Source organism: Elgaria multicarinata, chromosome 1, assembly GCF_023053635.1.
Source record: "Elgaria multicarinata webbii isolate HBS135686 ecotype San Diego chromosome 1, rElgMul1.1.pri, whole genome shotgun sequence".
Lineage (NCBI taxonomy): Eukaryota > Metazoa > Chordata > Lepidosauria > Squamata > Anguidae > Elgaria > Elgaria multicarinata.
This window is the reverse complement of record NC_086171.1, coordinates 114881542-114902304: the sequence shown is the minus strand read 5'-3', so window position 1 is coordinate 114902304 and position 20763 is coordinate 114881542. Positions and strand designations below refer to the sequence as shown.

General features: G+C 40.2%; 1 protein-coding gene across 1 annotated transcript; it reads left to right on the top strand.

Moving 5' to 3' along the window:
* The first annotated feature begins 1252 nt into the window (after positions 1 to 1252).
* On the top strand, positions 1253 to 20027 carry ZBTB41 (zinc finger and BTB domain containing 41). The gene is made up of 11 exons (XM_063135066.1): positions 1253 to 1319; positions 3872 to 5094; positions 5912 to 6119; positions 7213 to 7282; positions 8203 to 8350; positions 9862 to 9991; positions 11774 to 11869; positions 12408 to 12514; positions 14020 to 14125; positions 15127 to 15215; positions 16276 to 20027. The coding sequence occupies exons 2-11, from the start codon at positions 3963 to 3965 to the stop codon at positions 16926 to 16928; spliced, it is 2739 nt and encodes a 912-aa protein (XP_062991136.1). The 5' UTR covers positions 1253 to 1319; positions 3872 to 3962; the 3' UTR covers positions 16929 to 20027.
* The last annotated feature ends 736 nt before the right edge of the window (positions 20028 to 20763 follow it).

Sequence of the window (20763 nt, the reverse complement as noted above, 5' to 3'; positions counted from 1 at the left end):
GGCTAACAAACATGATTCCAAACGGAATCTACAATTTGGGCGCAACCAGCAAAATGGCTCTTTCTCCAGTAGCCAGCGACCAAACTGTAGATGGCTGAGGCCATCTCCACTCTGAAATTGAAGGGTGCAGTATGGGGGGCTGGGTTTCCCGGGCCATCCCGAAGGACAACCCAGGTTCCCCCATCCTCTCTTAATGGTCCGGGTTAGGATTTCCATTACCCACAGTTTTAGGTTTACCCACAGAAGAAGATTATGCAGAAGGCTGTTAATCATCAAGGCCAGCCACCTGCACTTTGGCAGGGCATTTTGTGGGGTGACTTGATTGCCAATTAATGGCTAAATTGGTTGTACAGATAATTTGATGTATATATATGTCCAGTGTATGAATGTACTTTACTTCTCTCCTGTATGTGCTGTTATGCTGTGAGTATTATGTTATGTGCCACGTATGTTGTAAATATATTTTTTTATCAAACTAAGCTCTGTGGTTTCTGGTTATCTTTGCTGTCTTTGGCTGTGTCTCCGCACATTAAAATCTTCCAGCTGTCTTCTCTCTAACAAGAGAAACTGAGCTACCTGGACAATGAGAAGGACGGGCTTCCTGGTGTGGAGATGGAGAAGCAGATGCCGCAGGTTCCCCGTAATCAGTGGAGGCTGGTGGCTCGGATTTTGGTGGGGCTGTGATTCCATTCTGGGTTTAAGTAAGGAACGGCCAGAACACTAAAAGAGCTATCGAAGGTGCTAAACCCATTGGGACAGACCTCGGATAGCTCCTTTGGAGTTCTGACTGGTTCTGATTGAAACCCAGTGTGGATTTCCTGCCCTACTGAAATAGGAGCCACCGGGCCCTGCGTATTACCCCTCTTGCCTGGGAGCGTGGAGCGCTTGTTCCGCTTCGTTTTCTTTACGTCGGCGGGAAACGTGACAGGCGCTCTCGCCACCAATCTTTAAGGCGCCCTGGTCCCATTCCTTTGTTTTGCTAGCTCCGCAACTTCAATCGGGAACCGGACGTGTAGGGCTAGCTCCACGGAGCCCCTCCTCCTCGCCCGCCTGCCTGCCTGTCTGTCACTCGCTCGCCCCGCCCCCCTTTCCCATGCACGTGCGCGGGCCTGAAAGGGTAAACACGCCGCGCTTGCTGCCAAAGCGAGGCTGCGTCTGACGGAAGCCTTCACCGGAACCCGGAAGTGATGGCGAGGAAAGAGGTGTGCGGATGGGCGGGGATGAGCTATTGGCCAGTTGGGTGAGGTTGTGGTGGGGGTGGTTTGGGGGGCTGTGCTTTGAGGCCCATCTCGTAACGGTGGCGGCGAATGGGCGGAGAGGTGCGTGTTTCCTCCGCGCGCAGTTAGACGTTGAGGCGGCCGTTATTCGCTCCCCCTCTCCCGCCTCGGGTGGTGGTAGGGGAACAGGCCAAGAGGCTCCTCCCTCTTCCCAGGCTGTCCTTAGGCAGGGGGGTTTCCGAGGGGCGCAGGCCTGGAGAGGAGGAGGAGGAGGGGTTGAGCCCAAGTGGGGGTGGGGGGGTTTGGATCAGGGGCGTGTATGGGTGCCGCCTTGCTGGGGATTTCGCTGCTGGTTGGTTCTCGTCCCCGCCTCCAAACGTTGGTCCGGAGGGTCACCTTCCTTTTGCATGTGTGAACGTGGCAACTTAAGACACGTGTTGAACACGCGCGACTCTTGGGTCCCCAACATGTAGTTGAAGGAGTGCGTTTTGTACTGTCGCTGTTATAGTTGAGGGAGCAGCAGGTGAGAAGCGACCTAATAGTAATCTCTCCACCTTTTCCCTGCCCTGCAGCAGAGGCTGGAAGACAAGAGTGGGAGGGGGCTTCCCTGCCAGGAAGCCCCCTGGAGCCCCCCACCCAAGCGTGGCCCCTCCCCTGAGTTGTTTTGGGGTGGGGAAGCAAGAGAAGGCAGCAACTGGTTCTTCTCTCTCTCTTGCTCACCCTCTCTCTTGCTCACCCAATGCCCACCACCACGCCACTCAGAGGAAGGGTGTGAGTGAGAGGATGCAGGGGCTGCTCCTTCCATCACCAAGACCTTTTACCAGTTCATTCTCATCTCTTTCTCTTGTATCCCAGGTCTTAAACACAATGCCTGGCGAGCAAGAACAGCTTACCTGTGCAGACTTGCACTCACGTGTTGTCTTGTGAAAGCCAGGTTGTCTTGTCTGCAGGTGCGGTATTGGCACATAAGTGGGGGGAGGGGCTGCACTGACCTGCTAACATTGCAGGTAAGGGCCAGGTTTAAATGAGACACTGCCTTCAAGCAACACTGAATAAGGAAATTATTCTTCCCAGTGGATATTTCAGTTGAGCTAAATCCTCGTAGTTTGGGGGCATGTTTACTGTTTAGGGCATGGGATAATTATCCTGTACAGGGATAGCTTGGCCACGGTGGTACAGGCATTGGTAACCTCAAGATTGGATTACAGCTGCTCCAGAAAATGGAGCTAGTGCAGAATGCTGCAGCTCGGCTGTTGTCCGGAGCTGCCACTTTCCAGCATGTAACTCCTCTGTTGAGGGAGCTGCACAGGCTGCCTATTCGCTACCGGGCCAGGTTTAAGGTTCTTGTACTTGTGTACAAAGCCCTAAACAACTTGGGACCAGGATACCTGAGAGAGCGCCTTCTCCCTTACCAACCTGCCCAGTCACTGAGGTCATCCGAGGGCCTGCTCCTGGTGGTTCCACATAAATTCATCCTCTGATTGGAATCCACCAGGGGAAAAGCCTTCAGCATGGTGGCGCCCCTCCTGTGGAATTCCCTGCCTCTGGAGGTCAGGCGGGCGCCAACCTTGTCTTCTTTCAGCGCCTCCTGAAAACATCTTTATTCCAAGAAGCCATTCCTTAATATGCAGCCTTGAATCTCTGTTTTTGCTTCTTTTAAACTTTGTTTTAACTGTTTTATTCTGTTTTTATTTTCATTTCATCTTGTACACCGCTCCGAAATTTTCAATGGGGAGCAGTATATAAATATTCTAAATAAATAATAAATAATTACAGTGGCCATTCTTTGGGGTGGGGAGAGTATGGTTCTATAGCAAAAAGTTTGTCTGTATAGGTTGTATCTAAACATGGGGGGGGGGGTGTTGGCAGTTCCCCCTGCAGCAGCTCTTCTACAGACACCCTCAAAATCTCCAGAAGGCTGGGAAACCATTAAGAGCAGATTTTTGTGTGGGAGGGTGCTGTTGCACTATGTCCTGCTTTGTTGTTCCCTGGGCAACAGCTGGTTGGCCACTGTGTGAACAGAGTGCTGGACTAGATGGACCCTTGGTCTGATCCTGCATGGCACTTCTTAGGTTCTTATGAGAAAGTCCTGGCATGCTAGTGGATCTCTGAGAGCGTGGTGTTGGATTTAACCCTCTGTATGTATTTTTGCTTAGCTACACTCTGAAATGTGGCAGAAAAATTAAAATTACTATTTGCATTCATGCTAGCGAAGGATGCCAAATCTCAGACACACTTGCAGAACACTCAAGTCTTTTTTGCTAGTTAGCAAAACTAGCATATGTATATCCATATGCTTTCCCTATGCATGTACTCTTTTTCTATACTCCGTGATTTAGGTATGGAATTAAAAGTGCAAAATACCTGCACATGTGTACAAAGTTCTCTTTCTTTCATGGAAAGAAATAATCACTTATTGTAGCTCTTATTAGCAGCATTCAGTAGGCTGCATATGTAAATGTATTACTAGATATATGGTCAGTTGGAGAATACTTCAGACAGAAAAAAAATGCATTATAGCTTCTAGAGTTCCTGTTCCAAGTAATGCAATTAATATGTGGAAACTACATTAACTGTTGGCAACTATCTCAATTCTTGTTTATCGGTTATATGCAGTTAGGTTTCAAGCTTAGAATTTACTTATGTATTTGCAGGTTATAACTTCAAATATTACAGAAACAACTGTCCATTTGAAATACTGTGGCATACATATGAAGTTCCTGATTTTAAAGTGGCACAACTGCAATGAAGAAAAGGAGAAAGCTCACTGCAAATCTAGATGACAAAACACGTGTTGGTCACCGGCGAGAATCTCCTGATCAGATTCCTGTAGCGGACTCTGTGCAAGAAGCTATTGTTGATTCTGTAGGAGTAGCTGCTGCAGACCCTCTTGCATATTCCAAAGAAGTTCCTCCATCACCAGATCAAAGAAAGCTTTTAAGTTCCCTGCAATACCACAAAAATCTACTCAAATACTTAAATGATGATCGACAGAAGCAATCATCTTTTTGCGATCTGCTCATAATTGTTGATGGAAAAGAGTTCAATGCCCACAAAGTAGTAGTTGCTGTTGGGAGTAGTTACTTCCATGCTTATTTGAGCAAAAATCCGAGTACAAATGTTGTTACGTTGGATCATGTAACACATTCAGTTTTCCGTCATCTGCTCGAGTTTCTCTACACATCCGAGTTGTTTGTGTATAAAAATGAAATCCCTTTAGTTTTAGAGGCAGCCAAATTTTTAGATATTATTGATGCAGTTAAACTGCTAAACAGTGAAAATGTTCCCAATTCACAATCTGAAGAGAAAACTGGGAACTCATCACAGGTAGAATCATTCACTGAACTTTCTCCTAAAGTAGCAAGCAATCACCAATGCTCTTTGTGCAATCGCAACTTCTGTTACAAGAAATCCTTAGAAAATCATTTGTCCAGAGCACACAAATCTTCTGCAAGGGAAAAAGAACATGGGCTAAAAATGGTTGAGAGGCCAGATATCTCTACCAGAAGATCAACACGAAATCGCAAATGTCCAGCAAAATTTGATCAGAGTGACAATGAAAGTGGTGATGTGTCTGACAGCAATTTAGATAAAGCCACTCCTGGTAAAGAAAACAATGAGTTTAGCAATGAATCGGAAGACAGTGGAAGTGAATATAATACTGAGGAAGACAGGCAAGAAGAGGACACTTTGGAAGATGATACTGAGTCTGAAGAGCAAAGTGAAAAAGAACGTGATGAAGATAGCCATGAGACTGACGACCTGGCAGGAAATATTTCTGAAGGCAATATTTCCACGTATATTCCGGTCATTATTCAGAATAGTAGCAAAAAATGTCTGCAGTGTCCTAAGTGTGATAAAACCTTTGATCGAGCAGGTAAGAGGGAATGAGATTTTCCTTCCTTTTTAAAAAGTTTTATTTATTACAGTTCAATATTTCCCCAAAGCTAGGCAGTTCACAACAATCAAAACCATAAATACAACATGATAAAACATAATATAAATGCTTAGAAGTTTAGTTGGAAAGCAGACTAAGTTGTGCTTTGCTTCTGGGCTATTTGGGGGGATTGAAGGAGATATTTGTGCCTCTCCTCAGAATTAACTTACACTTTTAAAAGGAAGGCTTATGCCATGCTGGAAATGAGAGTCCTATATAGAGATGAATATTACAACATATAGGAATGTTAGAGGTATTGAGCAAAGTGTGTAACTGACCTTCATAGAGTAGTAACAAAAAAATAGAACCTTGGATGTTTCTGTATATTGTAAGATCCTTTGTACAGAAATTCTAATACATCTTCCTATTTTTTAGATAAATGAATTAGGACTATATAATATTCTTGAAGACCTTCATTTTGAAAGTCATGAGAACAATATTTGAAAAAGAGCTGATACTCATATTATCCAGAGAATGCTTGCTCTAATAGTTCTGGAAAGCCATCTTTTTCAAAGATGGGAATGTTATTGTTAGAGAGTTGGACACATTAGCATTTGGGCAATCTCTAAATCACTAGTTTTGAAACTGGTGGGTTGTGATTTTACTTAGTTGTGTAATGCTCTGCAAATTGCTATGCTTGGGAATGTTCTCAAAAATGTAACAAATCCTATATTTGATATATGTTAATACTGCATGTTAACAGCACTGTTTGGCAGTTCGTTATTTAAGCATTTAATGCAAGTGATTTCTTTTGTAGGGAAATTTGAGAGCCATGCTCGTGTGCACACTGGTGAGAAACCTTTTGAATGTGATATCTGTCACCAACGGTATTCAACCAAATCCAACTTAACTGTACATAGAAAGAATCACAACAATGAGATTGAATTTCATAAAAAGGAACACAAATGTCCGTACTGTAACAAATTGCACGCCACCAAAAAGACCCTGATAAAGCATGTGAAGAGGCAAGTATCATGTATAATATTTTATTATTATTTCAAAACATAACAAACACAAAACACGCGAAGTGAGACAAATAAGAAACAAAAAACATAAACCATATACAAAACGTACATCAATAATGAGAGAAAAGTCAGCATCCGTGTTCAGAACTGAATGGAAACCTTTTATAGACTTTGCAGGATGTAGAAAAATTGTTTATCTGTGGATTCAATGAATAAGAAGAAGACTTTAAGATAAAAGAAAGAGGGGAATTTTGACTTTGTAATTATAGTGCAAGAGAAAATATTGCTACATATTTTTGCTGCGGAGAAAATTGGAAGCCCATCTAAAATCTGTATGTGGTTTCCAAAGAGGCAAGTATCAATGCAACTTGCTTTACCATTGTTATAGAGTGTGAAACTGTGATTGGTTTTTTTGGTATGAAGCAATACAAAATGTATTGAGACAGAAGATTATCCATAAACAGTGATACACTGAAGTGATGGGAGTTGCAGTCCAACACATCTGAGGATTGGGGGAGGCTGATGTAAAGTATTGAGCAGCTCTGCACACTTATCAAATGTCTGAGAGTGCTTAGACACCTTGAACCGGTTAATACACTTGCCTTTTGTCATATCCTGCTCTAACCCCCACCCCAGTATGATGATACATGAAGTTAGGAAGCCTCACATAGAGTAGTACAGGATGGCTTAAGAAAATGGGGCAAAAAGCAGGGATGGGGAACCTGTGGTCCTCCATTTGTTGTTGCACTGCAACTCTCATCAGCCCTCACAGTTTGCTTTGCTAGCTAAGGCTGATGGGAGTTGTAGTCCAATAGCATCAGGAGGGCCAAATGTTCCTGATCCCTGGTTTAAAGGAAGGAAGGATGGCACCTGAGAATATTTGACAGTTGTGCTGATGCTGTTAATTTGGAACACACTGCTGCAGTTTTAACATATGCTATCTGGAAAAAAAATACACAAATAGAAGTATAAATCAAGAAATGTTTGCTGTGAGTAGTGATAGAACTTAGCAATCCCAGAGCTTAATTGATGATATATTTTCCATTTACTCAAGAAATAGTTTCTCACTGGATTCTGTCCCACCCCACTTTAGATTCCATCCTGAAAATGTACAGGAGTTTCTCTCCATCAAGAAGAAAAAGAGTGAAGGCTGGAAGTGTGATGTAAGTATGGCTTGATTTCACTGGGGAAAATCGACACTTTGGGTTTATCATGTTTTGAATACTGGGCTTTGGATCCGGGGAGCTGAGTGTGCATGCAGTGGACCTATCTGGACTTTTCCTTTCAACTGCAGCTTCTCATATTTCATTGGAACCTGTTCCAAAGGGTTCCCTGAATTTCTCGAATGTGTAATAATGGGGAACGTGGAGATGCAATGGGGAAGGGGCCTTGGAAATCCCTGAGCGTGGGTGACAGCTTTCCTTCATGCTCTTGGGTTCTCTTTCCTTTTTAAATGCTCTGTGAGCAATATGTGAAGGGTTTTGTTTTTACATTGTGGTTTGGATTGGGATTTCTTTAGACAATTTTATTATGGTGTGTGAGGTAAGTGATACCTAAATTCACAAATCATAACCCTAAATCCAAAAAGGGGCAGTTGTACACTCTGGTACACAGAGTGTACTCTGTTGTACACTCTGTGTACCAGTTGTACACTCTGGTATGCCTTGCATGGTGTACCTGGGTTCCGTTCTGCAGCCCAATTATTTAAAAATTAAATTAACTTAGTGAACTGTTGATGTGTGGTGTTGCTGGTCAGTAGCATGGCCAGAGTAAATTCATGGGGAATAATAGTACCAGGTAGTAATCAAATATTCAATAATTCTCCCTTTATGCTGAAGATGTTGCAAAACTTGAAACTATGGGAATGATTGAGAAGTTAGTAAACCTATAACACCCGGTACAAGGCATTTCTAGAAAGATAACATTCTTATAGATTGAATATTAGCTTAATATTTAAGCATTAGTGCTGCTAAATATTTATCTGTTTCTTTCATTGATCTCCTGTGTTCCTCAAGGCTGCATGAGTGGCACGTTCCAGTGGTTGTTTATAGTTAATGGTTGGTTGACTGTTCTGTCACTTTAGATTTGCAATAAATCTTTCACACGAAGGCCTCATCTAGAAGAACACATGATCCTTCACACCCAGGATAAGCCTTTCAAGTGTACCTACTGTGAAGAGCACTTTAAATCCCGTTTTGCGAGACTGAAACATCAAGAAAAGTTCCATCTAGGTATGGAAATCTCATTCTGATGTTAAATGTAAATATGTTTTCTTCAATACATGTTTGTTGACTTGATTATTTATTTTTTGTGCTATTTATATACTGCTGAATACACTAAAATACCTCAACGGTTCACAATATTAAAATACGTTTAGATATAATATTTAAAACATAATGTTAAAATCATCAGTGTTCAGCTCTTTTCTGGAATTGTGTGTGTTCAAAGTATGAAAAATGACATTTTAATTAGATGAATCTTCACTTAGAGCAGGAATGGGCAACTTAAGTCCCTCCAGATGTTTTGGCCTACAGTTTCCATCCTCTCTAGCCAGCATAGCCAATGGTGATGGATGATGGGAATTCTAAGCCAAACCATTGTGCACTCCTGACTTAAGCCTTAGCTAGACCTAAGGTTTATCCCGGGATCGTCCCTGGGTCATCCCTGTTCATGTAATTGACACACGGGGGATCCCGGGAGCAGGCAGGGATGACCCTGGGATGATTCCAGGATAAACCTTAGGTCTAGCTAAGGCCTAAGTGTGTATGAGAGAAGCAGATAGTTGAGGTGAATAATTTCAGCTGTCTGAACTTTCTTTATGTCACACCTTACTGGGTGTGATGATTCTTTTCTATCCCACACTTGACTCTGAATGTTGCTTTAATGCTTCCCCCTCGAGTTTGACAAATACCAAATTTGACATTCGCACTGCTCTCCTAATTCCAGATTGGAGATGAGCTGAAGTTGATTTTCAATTTTAGAAGTGTTTTGAAGATAATTGGAAAATATTGCGTGGATTAGGGCTAGGCCCATTTGACAGTGTATATGTAGGCCTCTATTGCAGTGTGACACCCAGCATATGGAAGCCAGGCAGGCTCAAGGCTTGGGCTTGTACAGTACATTTGATGCAGGGAGACCAATGATTGGATTTCTCAATTTCTTTTCTTTTTTAAAAACAGTGGGGCTGGGATGGGCACTGGGTTAGCTCTGCAGTACTAGAAAAGAAGAGGTAACCATTTCCAGACATGTTGTTTCCCCATATTTTACTCTCCTCCCCCCTACCTCCCCCCCCCCCCCATTACTAATAGCAGTTTTGAGAGTGGCAGTTTCCATTTTGGAAATGGCTCAGAGGGAAAGGGTTAGCCCCTAAACACGCAGGACTGGATCCAATTTGGGCTCATCCTTGCATGTACATATACACACTGTAGCTGCTTAAAAGAAAAATGTCAGGTGATCTCTCGCACGATGTGTAGTTGGGCAAACAGATTGAGCCTCGTCCACTAGGATTTTAGAAAGTGGAACAAAATTACCAGCAGAGGGCAGCACTTACCAAACTGAGTACAGAGAGGGGCGTTTTGACTCATGTATGTCAGTTTTAAAGTGGACTGTAAAAATGAGTATTTTGCTTTCAGCTTTGTAATCTTGTGCTCGAAAATAATGTGCTTGGTTATGACAAATTCCTCTTGCTCAAATTACAATAAAATAAAATAAAATGGTAATTTGTATTTCTGTCCCTTCTCAGGACCTTTTCCATGTGACATTTGTGGTCGTCAGTTTAATGACACTGGAAACCTGAAGCGCCATATTGAATGTACTCATGGAGGAAAGAGAAAGTGGACTTGCTTTATTTGTGGGAAATCAGTTAGAGAAAGGTAGGTGATAAAGTACATGTGAGCAAATACATCATCATCATAATTTTATTTCTTACATAGTGTAAGAAATAGGAGCAATGCATGCGTGGCCAGGCCCCAGTCCACACATGCACAGCTCTGCCAACCCAGGTCTGCATGTGGCCTCATTATCGTGGTTCTGGGGGCAAGACCCAACATGCACAAAAACATGCGTTTCCGACAGGGCTATGCGTGCCAGGCTTAGAGCCCAGCATAGCTGACTACATGCACATGGCCTCTATTGTATACTACCCAATGTAAATTAATAATTGTTTATAGGTGCAACATCTTCTGAAAGCTGTTATAATAAATTCAAGGTAGTTGATGTAGTATTTCAGTCTTTGAGCTTATTCAAGGTGCCAGAGTTAGAATCTTTCACAAAGCAACCTAACCTAAAACTGCATTGGTCAGCCCTAATTGCAACTCTGAATATTGCATCCCTGGGTTCCCTAGTGATTTCATGTGAATTAGTAGGATTATGTCACACAGAATGACACCAGAAGCAGATCTTAAATATGAAAAGTTATTTATTATAAACTATGTAGAATTCTTGTAGAATTATTTGCTATAAACTATATAGTAAAACGCCAGTTCTCATAGTTCATCATATTCTAGTAAAGGTAGGGCCTGCAACAAAACGTCGTAGGGTGGGGCACTCCTATTGAGGGTGCCAGGCAGCCAACTGTGCCCTCTTCCAGGATTCTCCACCACCACCATTCCCCCTGGTCCCACACAGTCAGCATTCAGTGCTTTTTGAGTATGCTTAGACCTCATTGGGCTGTTTTTGGATTCACCCCCTTACAGTTTTATTTGGATGTCTGCAAACCTTGGGGTTTCTTCCAAGCCTAATGTTACCTCTCTCTTGTACTATTTTGGCTACATAAGAATAGACACTCTGAGAATGGGATTTTTATTAGTATAAAACTGATCAAGAAACCTAGGTTACAGCTATGTAGATCAGCAGATGTCTGATTCACAATAGCCATAATCTCTAGGGAAGGAAACAGACTTAGCGTCTGTCTAGTGGTGGTCTGTAATTTCTCTTGCATAATTGAAAGTCAGGGATCATATCAAGAGGGAACTCATTCTCTGAGTACCTATTCTTATATAGCCAAAATGGCACCATCCATGCACAAGAGAAAAGGTATCAGCAAGCTTGGGGAAATCTAAGGTTTGCAGAAGTTCAAAAACAAAACAGGAAAGGAGCACTCCACGCTGCAAATTTTGTTGCAAGTCGCTCTAATTTTATTGTATGGAGAAGACACTGCTCCTGAGGGCACTGTTTCAATGAAGGGATACTGCGGAGCATAATACGTAAAGGAATGCAAAGGGGGAAAACAGTGCTGAGTTATTGTTCGGGATTTTTTAAAAATATAAATTAATTGCGAGGGAGTCAATTTGTATTCTTCCTTTTTGCCAAATATTGCTCAAGGCAGCTATTGCAGACTGATAGTTGTAATCTTAAAAACTGAAGCATGATAAGCTGAGTTTTGCTGGTGACCACAACAAGCCATGCCCAGGCCTTACACCGGCAAATGCTTGGAAAGGCAAGATATGTTTGCCAAGTCCCAGCATTGTGATAAAGGATAAAGGGGGTAAAGGATTTGTTTTTCCCATGGTCTATTTGAGGAATAGCCTAGATTTAATTCTTCTTCCTGCTCCCTCCAATATTAGACTTTGGCCATATGGTTCTAATGGAACTATACAGCACAGTGAAAGGACTAAAAACATATTCTTCCTAATAGTTCAATTTTTCTCCTCCAGAACAACTTTGAAAGAGCACTTAAGAATCCATAGTGGAGAGAAGCCTCATCTGTGTAGTATTTGTGGGCAGAGTTTTCGTCATGGAAGTTCATACAGGTAACAAAGACTATATTATTACGTTTCTGTGTCACACTTTTCATCTTAAAAAGCTCATGGCATCTCACAGCAATGATAAAACAAAGCTACTAAATGAGGCATGTACTTTCAGAAGTTAGGAAACATTAGCTACTAATAATGCAATTCTATGCCTGTCTGCTAAAAGTCAGTGTCTCTGAGTTCAGTGGGGCTTACTCCTAGATAATTGGGTATACGAATACAGCTTGGAACTACATCACACGATCTACTCCTCCCAAATCCCAAGGACTTCCTATGTTAAGCTAAGCTCTACTGTTAAAGAACAGTATGAAAATCAGTATGAGCATGGTGATTCTTATTCTCTGTGCTTGAGGATTCCGTCAGGATGGGACTTGAGCAACAATGTAGCATCTTGTCCCATGCCTTGCTGAGCCACTGATAAGCCACAGTACCAATTGCGGACATTGCTATCCGAAGATTTGTGACCTGGCAAACTGGGTTTAATCTTGAGCATAACAGACCCTGCCCAGGACTAACCTTGTGTGCTTATTAATTATAGGCTTCATCTGCGAGTCCACCATGATGACAAGAGGTATGAATGTGAAGAATGTGGAAAGACATTTATTCGCCATGACCACCTGACAAAACACAAAAAGATACACTCAGGTAGGCAATGGCATTGGTGTTGGCTTTCTCAGCAAGTACTCCAGGAACACAGAATTTTTGTATAGTTTTTTTTAAGGCAGTCATGTGATCTTTATGTAGTTAACAAGTATATAGCAAAAAATACTAGGCTGCTCAAAGGGAGGAGGACGCTATAAGACTCAGAGACGGTGTGTGTGTGTGCGCATGCATATATTACCAGAGAGTTGGGTCCAGTTTGGCCATTCTGTGAATTGAAGAATTGCTTCCATCCACTGTGGGCGTGATTATACAGTTGAGGTTCCTTGCTAGAGGAGAGGAATATGAAGGCAGGTTTTGCCAATTCCCCCTTCCCCTTCCGGCCCCCTGCATCATGTTTCATGCTGCTCCAGAGGGTCCCCCAACTCTCCAGAACAGATTTTTAGGAGACATAGGGGCTGGAGAAGGAGAAGGAGAAATTGTGAATATTGCTTCCCTTTCCCCTTTCTCCAGCATGAGTGGAACTTCACTAAATGCTACCATATAACATTACAGGAAAATATAGCAAAGTCATTTTTTTTTAAATTAAGGGTGCAGACACAAGGTTACATCTCTTAAAACAAGTGGATTGTTACTTAGTTATGGAAATTGTGATAACGTGATGCCATCCATTGCATGTAGGAGTTTCATTTATGAGGCTGTTCTTCGAGGTTTTTTTTCCAGAAATGAGCAGTTATTTTGTTTGCTTGTGGGTTTTTTTGTTCTTTTTATTCTCTAATGTTCTCTAGCCATAAAGCGAAATTATAGTATAGGACAAAAACCTCACAAAAACTGGTATCAACAAAAGAGAGTAAGTGCAACAGGAAAAGAAAAACTAAGAGGTGCCTTGAAAGTGTGGTGCCTTGCAAGTGAATCTTCCACTTGGGTCAAAACAAAACAGCTCCTGTTCTAGGAATAAATGCTGGGAAAAATACAGAACATATTTAAAATATGACTTCCTCTAAGGACTGGTTCAGATATAATACAATACTAAGGTTTAGTGTTGTGTGCATGAGCTGCAGTGAGTGTCGGGTTCAGGCCCTATCCTCTTCTCTTTCACCATCCGGATGAGTCAATCAGAAGCTTTTGGTTTTAAACTAACTACAGTTTCCCGTTACATCTGAACTGGGGAAACACTGTTTTTAGTGATCAAGCCAGGACTATGTCTTGATCCTGGTTTGTTTGAACAAAATATAATTTAAACCAGCCTAGAATTGCCCAAGTTCAGATATAACTGGGAACTCTGGTTAATTTGAAACCAGCTTTTGATCTCCCCGTCTGGCAAGTGACAAAGGGGAGGAGGAAAGCACGTTGCCCTGTGGCGGACTCTGGCTTGTGTACTTCATGATAAGCTACAGTTTCGTTTTATGTCCAAATTATCCATAAGAGTGTGGAAGTCCACATGACTATTTGCAGTTTTCTGACAGACTTCTGATTTTCATTGTTTTGATAATTTTAGTTTTAGTTTTTAAATTAGAACTAATTCGGGTTGTGGTGTTGGTTCTCTTTAGGTGAAAAGGCCCATCAGTGTGAGGAGTGTGGAAAATGTTTTGGCCGACGAGACCACCTCACTGTCCATTATAAAAGTGTTCATCTAGGAGAAAAGGTGTGGCAAAAGTAAGTTTAATTTTAAAACTGAAACATACTCCTATTCTGAGTTGCTTTAACTTTTGCTGCTTTTTAGTGTTGTACATAGTCTGGTTCATAGTCTTGGGATTTGGGCTGCAGTTGTGTGCACACATCTGAATTAACTTGCATAGGAGCATACTGTAAAGATATTTGTAACAAAAAAAAGGTCATTTCTATATAGTTTCCTGACAGGTATCAATATTAGTCTACTATAGTAGACTAGAAAACAAAGTCATAATAATAAATTTATTTATTTCTTACCCACCTCTCCCTTTGGATTGAGGCGGGGAACAACGTTAGTACAACAATACAGTATAAATCAGATACATAAAATTAATTAAAAGAGCATATAAATCCAATAAAACATCAGAATAACAATCAACACATCTTAAAAATTCTTGGTTTAACATTCATCTGAGTCTTGTGGCCCCTTAAAGACTAACAAATTTATTATGGCATTAGCTTTTGTGGACCAGAATCTGTTTGATTGGGTACATGAAGTGTTATCCTAAGTTCCCAGATATATAAGTAGAAGTAGTTGGTGGGGGGATGGGGAGAGGGAATTGTAAACAGTGAGGTCAGAGGGAAATGGAATGCAGAGAATACATTTAGTGATATTTAAATTATTAATAGTGGCCATTCACAAACAGTTGTTGGATGATAACAGATATCCTTGCATTGGTAAGCTAACGAATAGATGTAGTACAATTAAAAAACGCACACTCTTTGCATCTGTTCAAGCTACAAGAGATGGATTTGAACCTTTTGATGAACTGTAAATTTATCTGCGTTTCCATACTTTGTGAAGAAGAGACCGAAATGGCTCAGAAACGGTGACCAAATACATTTACATCCTTCTCCCAGGACATAAATTAAAAGCAGGAATTTAACAGTTAATCTTAGAGTTTTGTATCATTGAAAATATTCCTGGATGGACAGCTGATCTTCTAACACATTTCTGTTTCTTTGTTTGGTTTTGTTTTTTGAAGGTACAAAGCAACATTTCATCAGTGTGAAGTCTGTAAGAAGGTTTTTAAAGGGAAATCAAGTTTGGAAATGCATTTTAGGACACATTCAGGTAAAGAGTCTTGAACAGTTATAGGTCAGCAGAATATTTGTAATGTTTCATGTTCTGATTTATAATAGCAGGAAAAAGCACAGAGTTAGTTCAGTGAACACACAGATTTTACTTCATTTACAGCCACCATTGACACATACAGTTGTTATATGTTCCTGCAATGTCAGTGCAATGTCACAATTTTACGGTATGTCACATAGCATATCTTAACATATTAAATGTGAGTTTAGACTGCAGGTAATTGCACATTTGTGAACTTCCCCATGTCAAAATCTCTGTCATGTGGACACCTAGCACTTCTGAGACTAATTTTCTACTGTAAACAGTCTACCTGATAGAGTAGTTTTTAAATGCAGGGCATTCTTGACATAGGGAAAGCATTTAGTCCGTGCAGCCCTCTTATCTGTAGTTGGAAGTGGCGCAGTCTATGAAGAGCTGGATCATACAATCAGAAATACAGTATTTATATATTTAAGGAAGCAGGTTCTTGCAAAATTGAGAATTCTCAAAGTCAATTTGTGGCTATTTTGGTTAACATTACTTATGCAGACACCTTGCCCATTTTTTTAAGATTTACAAATCATTTTCCTTGTAGTTCACTTTGCAGAGTATTAAAGCATTAAAAATAATAATAATGTAAACTTTAAAATGGCTTCTTTGTGTCTTTTTCCTTAAAAATATGCCAGGCATTCTGGGTTCTGTAGAAATTACTTTACAAAATGTTTCTGCATGCATCAATGAATAATAATAATAATAATAATATAATTTCTTACCCGCCTCTCCATTTTGATTGAGGCGGGGAACAACAGTAAATGGTAAAATACATAAAACTGAATTAAAACATAATATACATTGTTAAAACATCCTAAAAATTCTAAAAACATCTTAAATTCCATTGGATAGGCTTGCTGGAATAGATCAGTCTTTATAGCTTTCTTGAATGCTAGTAGACTGTTAAGTTGACAAGTCTCCTCTGGCAGGCCAATGAAACAAGAACAATATGTACTATTGGTATAATGGGTTATATGTTTACTTTATTATTGCTGATTTTTCAACACAGGTGAGAAGCCATACAAATGTCAAATTTGTAACCAGTCCTTCAGGATTAAGAAGACGTTAACTAAACACATGGTTATTCATTCAGATGCTCGCCCTTTTAACTGTCAATACTGCAATGCAACATTTAAACGAAAGGACAAGCTGAAATATCATACTGACCATGTGCATGGAGGAAAGTCTGCAGAAGAATCACTAAGCCCACTGTCAGAGGAGAAAATCATCTCTGTACCAACTCAATACACACCTGACGACAAGGCTATTCAAAGTGACTCTAAACCATTCATGGAACAGACAAAGGCTTATCAAGCAGAAACCAAAACAATGCTACAGAATGTATCCCAAGACACGTGTGTGCCGGTAACACTGATACCTGTTCAAATGTGTGAAACTCAGTCTGATCTTGTACGACATTCTACCCCTGTTACATCCTCCCCTCATAATATTCTTCCTCCACAATCCTCAACAGACTATCAGCAAGCAACGGATCTGGCATTTCTAGAAAAATACACTCTCACTCCACAGCCTGCAAATATAGTTCATCCAGTCAGGCCTGAGCAAATATTGGATCCTAGAGAACAATCTTATCTTGGGACACTACTGGGTCTTGATACAACTCCTTCTGTACAGAATATTTCAAGTAATGAACATTCATGAACCTGTCTAATGGAATGTTACATTCCATTAATCTTACTAATTGATTTACCTAACAGAAGGCTAATATGCCTGTTTGTATTTTCTTTGACATCCTGTCTTTTGAAAGCTGTTGAGCCCAAGGAAAACAAGCATTGGTTTTTAATGCAGTGGTTTAGCATTCAAAATCTATTCATCATGTGGTTTTAAAAAAATGTATAGATATTTTTTAAAAGACTTTCAAAAGGTACTAGAGTCAAGAAACCTTAATGACATGTCTGTTTAATTGTGAATAACTGTTAACTATTTTGTGTTTTAATTTTCCATGCATGCACATCTCCTTTCATATATGAAAATGTTCTGGAAAGATTTAGGACTGAAAACCACACAAGCACCTGTTTATGTTGCAGATTAGCTCCATCCCAAATTAATGTTACATTAATTTGTAAAATTATTTACATTGCAACATCAGAATCTAAGAAAATAATGGAGCAGTTTGCAGCCTTTATTTAAAATTAATGGAATTTTGCAATTGGTGTCAGCAAGAGCAGGACTACATGTGTATATCAATATGTGACACACACACATGGGAAATCAGTAACTTTAGCAAATTGGTTTCTTGCTTGCTTAATCTAGCTTTCTTTTGTCGAGGGGGTTCAAATTTTTTGAGAACCTTATTTGAGGGCATTACGTTTGGCAATTACATGTCATAATTAAAATCTGCAGAAAGGCAGGCTCAAATTGAAACCTTAATGTTAACTACTTTTATGTGTGTGATATAAAGTAATCTGGCAATCTGATCTACAACCAGTTTAAATCCAGAGTAGGTTAAACATGCATTGATTGGTTTAATGTATGTGGACTAAACTTGTGAGAATCAAGGGTTGATTCAACATTTTATACTTCCATCCACAAATCCAATGGTCTCCCATTACCAGAGACAAGGGTACATACAGTCTTTTGACATGGATAGCTTTAGGTAGGATGCCACTAATGGCTGCATATCAGTCTATGTAGATTAAAACGATGTAAAGGCAGTTCTGACAATACTTACCTCCACCATAAGTTTGGGCAAAGCTTTATAGATCCCATAGTTCATTTCAGTGTAAACTGAGAGAAGTGGAGAAGTTAATATATTTCAATATGAGACCCCTTGCTTTGGACACTTCTACATTGGTGAGAAGAGCAAGAAAACATGTAAACCTGATTCTCACTGCTGATATTGCCCTGGGGGAATAAGTCTTGTGGGTTTCTGGAAGGAGGGCTTTCCGTGCCTCCAATCAGAAGGCACTGTGCAGCTACTCCATCTTTTCTCCATAACAGATTTTCTGCAGTGAGGAAAGACTGAAGAAGCTGTGGGAAAGCATGGGAGGATTACAAGAAGACAGCGTCATCTGTAACATTCCCCCTTCCATAAAATTTTGTGAATGAGGAAGAGCAATGGCGCAATAAATGTTTTGTTTGGAAGCACCCTGTGTGAGTAGCCCATTAGCTCAAGATGGAATGAAGATTTTTTTTTTTTAATTACTGTTTGCTATCCTCCAAAATCTGTTCTTGTGAAATATCGTTTTGATAAGAACCTTGACTTGCTCTGTTCCCACATGTGTGCTCATGGAGCAAAGTGATGTTCAAAGGCAAAATAAAAGTAATGAATTCATCAGTAAATCATTCTCTCCCACCTAATCATATTGACCACAAAACCCCAAGTAAATTAAATGTCCTCTAAGAACCCCCTGCCCTTTTGCCATGCTCTGGGCGGTTTTGTGAACTGCCCAGAGAGCTTCAGCTATGGGGTGGTATAGAAATACAATAAATGAAATGAATGTCTACTCAAGATTTGCTAAATATCTTTTAACTTGTAATACAAACTTGTTCATCCAGATGCCTTAGACAGCAATGTATTATTATTATAATTATAATTATTATTATTGGAAAAAAAAACTGGTTTAAATTATGAGTGTACTGTGCATTTTAATTCCTGTACTTTAATGTTGTGTTCAGGAGGAAGATTGAAGTGGAAGGTTTTAACTAAGCAATCCTAGGTGAATTTATTTAGAAGTAAAGTTCTATTGAAATCAATGTGACTTATGTGTAAAGTTGGTTGTGATTGTACTGCTGGATTGAAAGCAGTCAGTTGTAAATCTTGACAGTGACCAGCATTTTTAATATCTGATAATGTTCAAAAATGTTGATCAATTAGTTACCATTTCTAGTGTTGAGAACTGACTGGAGATGTAGAAAACTATTCTTGGTGCAACATATGGCCTCCACTTATTTTCTTTAGCTAGTTGTGGAGAGGCCCTAAAGTGTATTTGGGACTTTGGAAAGGTACAAATTGGTTCTGTAGTCCCCTACAAATGTAGTACTTGATACTTCATTGCAGTAATTTATTTTATAAATACATTCTTAAAACTAAACAATGATGGTACCCAAAGCTAGCTTGATGTTTGGCAGTCTCTGTTCTTGCCTATGCATTATGTCCAGATAATCTTTAAACAGACGCTGCTACATGTTTCCTTAATGAGTATTAGGCAAACTAAGACTGGGTCGAAGAGGGCTTAAAAATATTAATTGTTCTCTAAATGCACCAAAGATGCCTGTCGAATTGAACACACCTATTGAAAGATAGTCCAAAAAGACACAAATCCGGGGTTTATGGTTATTTCAAGTTTAGTTCATACAAGAAGTAGGTGTATCAATGCATGGAGCAAGAATAGAAAAGTAGAGTAGTCCCTTTGATTAACTTAGTCATGGCCATTAAGCCCAATTAATTTCAACAGTTCTGCTCTTAATATAACAAAATCTGGATCCAACCCAATACAATATCTATTTTGGCATCGTTTTGATTCTCTAGAAAATAAGCTCCATTGCACCATCTCTTCCAGCGTTGGTATGTTTGGTACAGAAGGTCACATGAGCTGGAAGCTGCTTTTTTCTCCCCATTGCTTGTGCTCAACAATGTGTGTGTTATACTGACACTTTTGATGCTAAACTACAACTAACGACTTGTGCTTACTGTATTTATTCAGAAATTGTTTCAAATGTGAAAACGTGACATGGCCCATAAAAAAAAGCTTTATATTTTGACTTGGGAGATCATGAAATTAAAAATAATAACATTGACTTCTTTGAATCGATAGAATTTTTACCATAACATTTTCATATTAATCTTTCTAGCACCCCAATGTAATGAAAGGTTTTCTAATGAGTTCACAGACCATGGTTTGCCCATCCCTCTCCTAACTGGATGTATTGGAGAGTGTTGCTTGAAAAGCAGATCAGGTCTTTGAAGACATGGCAGTCACTAATGCTCTATTGATATGTGTGCAGAGAAGTGTGATGTCTATCTGAAATGCAAATATATGGAGACTGCTCCATGTGACTAACGCCCTGGGGGCAAGAGGGCAGGTGCCTAGCTATGGTAAAACTGGCTTCTACATGGGTTAGCAGAACGAAGTGAAATGTTTTATTCTGAAGAGAGACACTACAAATCTGTAACTTTTAAGTTTAAGCCACTGAAAACGTGAAATAGCTCTAGTACCATATTTGACTGAGCAGGACAGAAATTAGAAATGGGGTTGAGAAGTTAGTGCAATACAGAGGATTGACTAAGGATGCTTCCCACAGAGAACAACCTTCCTATGTCCGCATTTCAAATGGTCTCCGCCCTCCAATTTGTATTGATCTGAGACTTTTTCCTTGGCTCCTTTTCCTCCTGTCTACATCTTTGGACACCTAACTCCACAAACCCATTTTTCCTCATTCCACAGGTTTCTCTGAACCCCAGTTTTTGTATACCCCATAGCACAGTGTCTTTTTCTCAGCATCACTACCCTTTGCTGAACCACCACCCGATTCT

Excerpts from the sequence above, each read along its gene's own strand:
- ZBTB41 (XM_063135066.1), top strand. The coding sequence starts at position 3,963 with ATGAAGAAAAGGAGAAAGCTCACTGCAAATCTAGATGACAAAACACGT. Across the intron at positions 5,095-5,911 it reads TAAAACCTTTGATCGAGCAG|GGAAATTTGAGAGCCATGCT; the intron begins GTAAGAGGGAAT and ends TTTCTTTTGTAG. Across the intron at positions 6,120-7,212 it reads CTGATAAAGCATGTGAAGAG|ATTCCATCCTGAAAATGTAC; the intron begins GCAAGTATCATG and ends ACCCCACTTTAG.